Here is a 6000-nt window from a genome sequence, read left to right on the forward strand (position 1 = left end):
CATGAACCTGTAATACGGCAATACTGCCATTCACTGGGAGGTAACCTAACAAGACTCTATCATCATGGATCAATGACCCTATGCCCCTCAACTCCTGCTATATTTACCTGCAGTGACCTGTCTAATGTTAGTTTAGCTGCATAGATTTGGTTAAGATGTGTTACTTTGATAATGGGAGAAATTTGGATAATAAACCTATCGGCTACTGAGATGTAAATCATGGTACTTTATATAGCGAGAATAGTGATGGGTAATATGTAGTGATGAGCGAGTGTACTCGTTGCTTGGGTGACCTCTTGAGTATTTGTTATTGCTCGGAGATCTAGTTTTCATCGCCTCAGTTGCATGATTTACGGCTTCCAGATACGCTGAATACATGTAGGAATTCCCTAACAAACAGGCATTCCTCACATGTATTCAGCGTATCTGGAAGCCGTAAATCATGCAACTGAGGCGATGAAAAGGATATCTCCGAGCAATAGCAAATACTCAGAGGTCACCCAGCAACGAGTACACTCGCTCATCACTAGTAATATGTACTTTCATTAATAAGTTATCATGTTATGATAGGTGCTTGATTCAGGAAGAGTAAAAGAATATGATGAACCCTTCAACTTGCTGCAAAATAAGGAAAGTCTTTTTTACAAAATGGTCCAACAAGTTGGAAAAGCAGAAGCATCTTCTTTGACAGAGACAGCCAAACAGGTGAGAAAATGTAGTTACTGTGTTACATTATGGTTTGATATATCAGAATACTGTGGGGATGTCGAACGTGAAATATAATTGGTAATTTTAGAGGAGTTATCGTTTTAATCTTTACATGAGAAGGGTAAGTTATAAAATTTCCAGGAGGGGAGAAGTCAGTCCAGGACTAGTCTCGATTCCTCCTAATGGTCTTTGGCCATGTTTTCAAACTATGCATTTTCTGAAATGCCCCAGCGTTTCAGAGTAAAATCTACCTGACTGTAATTGCTGAGCCAGGCTCTAGTTCATGCTGCCTGGAGTTTGACCAGTACAAATCTAGAGACCAGTTCCCTTTTATCCATCAGTTATATAGCAAGTATTTCCATAAATCATTAACACTGGGTATCAATAAAAAATAGTGGAATGCTGCAACATAAATAGAAATGCACGTAATTTCTCTTGCAGAATGTCATGTAGATCAGAGGAAAATTGAGACAATGTAAAAGATTTACAGATTTATGCGTAGGGAAATACATCCTATATTGAGATGTAATGAAAGAAAGCCAAAATGTCCATTGCCTTTGATGCTCCCATATCAATATTCCTTTTCCACTATAGACACGAATACCAAAGTTATGCTGTGCTCGTCACAGTAGAAATGACCCTTTTTCCCGGTAAATTCCTGCCTTCATATCTTGTCATGCTCAGAATGGCTCAGTGGACCAACTGCATGTATAGTATTATTGTCAGTTATTCGGTGAATGAATACATGTGTATATCCTCGCAGTTCAAGCAAGTGAATATTAAATTGACTTTTCAGCCCTGGAGCTAAATAGCAGGGTCGCCCTGCAATGCATCTCAATTTTGGCCATGTTTAATGCATTATGCAAGCTTTAGGCAAAAGTAGACTGCGGAGTGTAGTTGCTGCACAGTGAGGCCATTTCTATCTCTATTCAGCAGTCTGAAATGTAAAGTTTAAAGGACATAGAGAAATCATATTAGACCGTGGACAAAAAGCTTATTATTGTCAAACAAACATCAGTTTATGGCACTTATGTTATATGTACATTGTAAACACATTTCCAAGATGCTGTACATTTATTTTTGGCCCAACTCGTGACAGATGTCAGCATTTGAAGATTGCATTTGCTTTTTGAAAGGCGCGAACAAAACTTTTCACATTCATCGGGGAAGGAAAAAAAATTGTATTTGAAGTCCCTTTTCTCCAGCATACACAGTGGCAGATAAGAGCACACAAGTCTTGACATTATTTCATTTTGTTATGCGCATCTGTCAAAGAACAGAGATACCATACAGCTCCTAAAAACTGCCGATTGTGTAACAGTGAAACTTGACAGCATTTCATTCCTTTTATATTCTGATTATACATTTATCAGGAAACCTGTATCTCTTCTAGTTCAGCTGGAAATCGCAGGGATTGAAACGCTGAAAGGCATGCTGAAAAAAAAAATATCTTCTATTACTTGGGATCATCTTACATTTTAAAGAAGTTGCTTGGATGAGGCTTTGTCAGAGCCTTAGCCTTCCATTCCATTATTGTGGTGTGCTATCCATAGATCACATTTCTATGGGCCGTGTAGCTGCTTTTGGTACAAATTAAACACTCTGATATTTCAAATATATGTACCTTGAAGTTTCAATGCTTGTCAATCATAGTTTGTAAAATATAGGGATTACAAGCTGATATTAACATCCAAATCCATTGTGTTTTGGTTTTGTGTGAAAATGAGAAACCTTTTTTTGCTGACACTGTGTTCCACACGCCTTTGTCACCCTGTTTTAATTTATCTCCGTGTTTTCAGTGCACAGAGTGACTGTCTTATCAGTATAATGTGGCCGTGGCTGCATCAATACTCAGTAGGATAACAGGCAATTCTATCATTTTGGTTTATTGGCAATTAATTTGGGCCATTGTTCAAATGATGTATTGGTGACTTTGCGGATCTCTACAAAGATTATATTGTTTGTTTTATGTCAAACACTCGCTTTTTTGAGATTTTTCTTTCTTTAACTACCAGTATATGCTTTAGCCATCTGGATTTACTCGCTAACACAATATATATTTTTTGTTCTAGGTTTATCTAACCAGAATTCAAGAAGCAAACAAGCCACGTACTTCCAGGGACCCATCTGAACCATTTATTATTTTTGAAACTGCGCTTTGACACTCTGTGTCGCTCTATTCAAATGTACTTTCACAGGGCAGTCTCTTCCAGTCTGTGTCAGTCCTCGGGCTGTCATTAAAGTGCCAGCAGTTTTGGTGCCTTTATATCTATTGTTAGGTATTGCTATGTGAAATCATTAGACCGTAAAGTTGACAATGTGATACAGTAGCTAAAAAGTATCAATACTTGGTTGACATTCTCCTTTTAAGTTAAGGGATCGTTTGTGCTCATATTATCAGCAGAAAACTTACAGTACGGCACAACTTTCCGTTTCTTTACATGTGCTTGGCAACATTTCCATCTGTGCATGCTCATCAGCGGTGTAGCCAAGTTGCTGTATGCACGCATGCTCATCAGCGGTTTAGCCAAGTTGCTGTATGTGTACATGCTCATCAGCGGTGTAGACAAGTTGCTGTATGTGTGCATACTCATCAGCGGTTTAGCCAAGTTGCTGTATGCGCATATGCCCATCAGCGGTTTAGCCAAGTTACTGTATGCGCACATGCCCGTCAGCGGTTTAGCCAAGTTTCTGTATGCGCACATGCCCATCAGCGGTTTAGCCAAGTTGCTGTATGCGCACATGCTCATCAGTGGTGTAGCCAAGTTGCTGTATGTGTGCATACTCATCAGCGGTTTAGCCAAGTTGCTGTATGCGCATATGCCCATCAGCGGTTTAGCTAAGTTGCTGTATGCGCACGTGCCCATCAGCGGTTTAGCCAAGTTGCTGTATGCGCACGTGCCCATCAGCGGTTTAGCCAAGTTGCTGTATGCGCACATGCCCATCAGTGGTTTAGCCAAGTTACTGTATGCGCACATGCCCATCAGCGGATTAGCCAAGTTACTGTTTGCGCACATGCCCATCAGTGGTTTAGCCAAGTTGCTGTATGCGCACATGCCCATCAGCGGTTTAGCCAAGTTGCTGTATGCGCACATGCCCATCAGCGGTTTAGCAAAGTTACTGTATGCGCACATGCCCATCAGCGGTTTAGCCAAGTATGCGCACATGCCCATCAGCGGTTTAGCCAAGTTGCTGTATGCGCACATGCCCATCAGCGGTTTAGCCAAGTTGCTGTATGCGCACATGCCCATAAGCGGTTTAGCCAAGTTGCTGTATGCGCACATGCCCATCAGCGGTTTAGCCAAGTTACTGTATGCGCGCATGCCCATCAGCGGTTTAGCCAAGTTACTGTGTGCGCACATGCCCATCAGCGGTTTAGCCAAGTTACTGTATGCGCACATGCCCATCAGCGGTTTAGCCAAGTTACTGAGTGCAGACCAGTGCCAACCATTCACGTTGGATTGGAATTGGGTACTCTAAACCTTTCCAATTCTGGGTTCTTTCATTTTCAAGTAGGCTTCTAATGACTCTGACATTATTTATGACGAAGCATATTTAATTCAAACAGAAAAGTCAAAGATTTCATATTTGCATCTCATTTATTAAGAAAATGTTTAGATAGTAATGACTATGAACATGCTGAATTGATCTAGTTAAAGTTAGAAATTATTTTACTTTTGCCTTGTAATAGATTCAGCTATCTCTGGTACACTGACATGTATTGTTAACCAAAGCAAGCAAAAAGTGTCCATTCAGGTATCCAGAAGAGTAAATGTAGGGCTCCTCAGGTAATTCCTATTACTTTTCATCAGGTTTTTCCAAGTGCACAGGCAGGGCATTTACTATTTCAATGTGCCTTGAACTCTTCTGAAAGTGACAATGTTGTTGTTTACACCGATGTTCTTCTGACTGGTATTGTTTTTGTGATATTAATTATTATTAGTGAAACATACAAAATCCATCACTCTTTTAATGGGGTCTAAAAGTGCCGACTAGCCAACATGTTTCCATCATAATCTTTTTCACTCTCATGCTGTATTTTAAGCAACAATCAGTTAAGTACTGTTAATGCAATTAGTATTCATGGTTGTTAGTTTCCCTTCATTAATGCCAATCTGTATTCATAATAGTCAGCAATTAAGATACGCACTCCAAAGACACTAGAAAATACGGGCATTTAATCTGTCTGAATGTCATTTATCCTTCTTAAGCATATGTGTTTAGCAGTTGATTGTTTCCATTTGTTGTACATTACAATAGTTACATTGACTTTTTGGACTTGCAAAAAAAAAAATGTTTTATTTTTTTGTGTAAATTTTAAAATTATAATTTTATTGTCAAAGGGACACCCAATCTTTGTTAAACGTTGTATGAGTCATGAGTCTTAATTCTAAAAAAATATATATACATTTTTTTGAGTTGTGCATAGTGTTTTTTTCTTTAACTATAACATAAAATCGATATTTGGAGCTGTCCATGGTAGAGAAGACAAGATGTGGTCTACACATCTAATAATCTGTCAAAGCAAAAAAAAAACATGCGTATGTTAGTACGTATTTTGCCTAAGCTGTGTACTGTCCATCTGCACAACAAATATGTGACATCTCGCAATCCGAAGAGATCCTGGGAATGCCAGCAGGTAGATTTTAAGGGCTTAAGCCACGGACTGCCAGTCTGGCCACTTGAACTGCAGACCTGCAAATTATTTGCTCAACTTTTTGCAGAGCTTTATTTTTCCTGTGAGCTTGCCGAGTTATCATTAAACATTATATTTTAAGTATATTAACACCTCTTATCAGTTTTTTGTCTCAGACCTTCTAAGAAACGCATATTGCCAAAAAAGGAATCAACCCTTCTGTTTAGCACTAAAGGGACATTTACACTGGTAGATTATATTGTCGTGTAAACAGGCTGCCAAATGCCTGATTGAGCAAAACACTCATTCATCTGATGACATTATCTTTTGTGCACCTCAAATGTCGTCATTCATGGTAGCGAATTGTCCTGTGTAAACAGGACTCACACTTCTGAGAATTATGGCAGCTTATGAACACTGAGCGATCTTGTATACCTCACTCAAGTGCGCATTGTCTACTTTGGTCTACTTGTATAAAAAGGCATTCAATTGACCGATCTGTAAAAGTTTATCAATCGTTAGTGTATTATGGACACTGAATGGTTCAGCATTTGGGCCATGTTTAAATGGAATATAAAAATGAAAACTTTCTACTGCTTACAGACCCCACAAACCAGGTTGACCTCTCTAATTCTTGTTCTTTTTAAATTTTGTAA

At 39.0% G+C, this 6000-nt stretch overlaps 1 protein-coding gene across 2 annotated transcripts in view; it reads left to right on the top strand.

The window, feature by feature from the left end:
* The window catches only part of ABCC4 (ATP binding cassette subfamily C member 4 (PEL blood group)), a 376997-nt gene extending 372017 nt beyond the window's left edge, over window positions 1–4980 (top strand). For both annotated transcript variants that reach the window (XM_077297155.1, XM_077297156.1), the window contains exons 30-31: window positions 571–705; window positions 2781–4980. In XM_077297155.1, the coding sequence (XP_077153270.1) occupies window positions 571–705; window positions 2781–2870 (225 nt within the window). In that variant the 3' untranslated portion in view covers window positions 2871–4980. The remainder of the gene's footprint in view (window positions 1–570; window positions 706–2780) is intronic.
* Window positions 4981–6000: the final 1020 nt, after the last annotated feature.

This window comes from Ranitomeya variabilis, chromosome 3 (genome assembly GCF_051348905.1).
Source record: "Ranitomeya variabilis isolate aRanVar5 chromosome 3, aRanVar5.hap1, whole genome shotgun sequence".
NCBI classification, from domain to species: Eukaryota; Metazoa; Chordata; class Amphibia; order Anura; family Dendrobatidae; genus Ranitomeya; species Ranitomeya variabilis.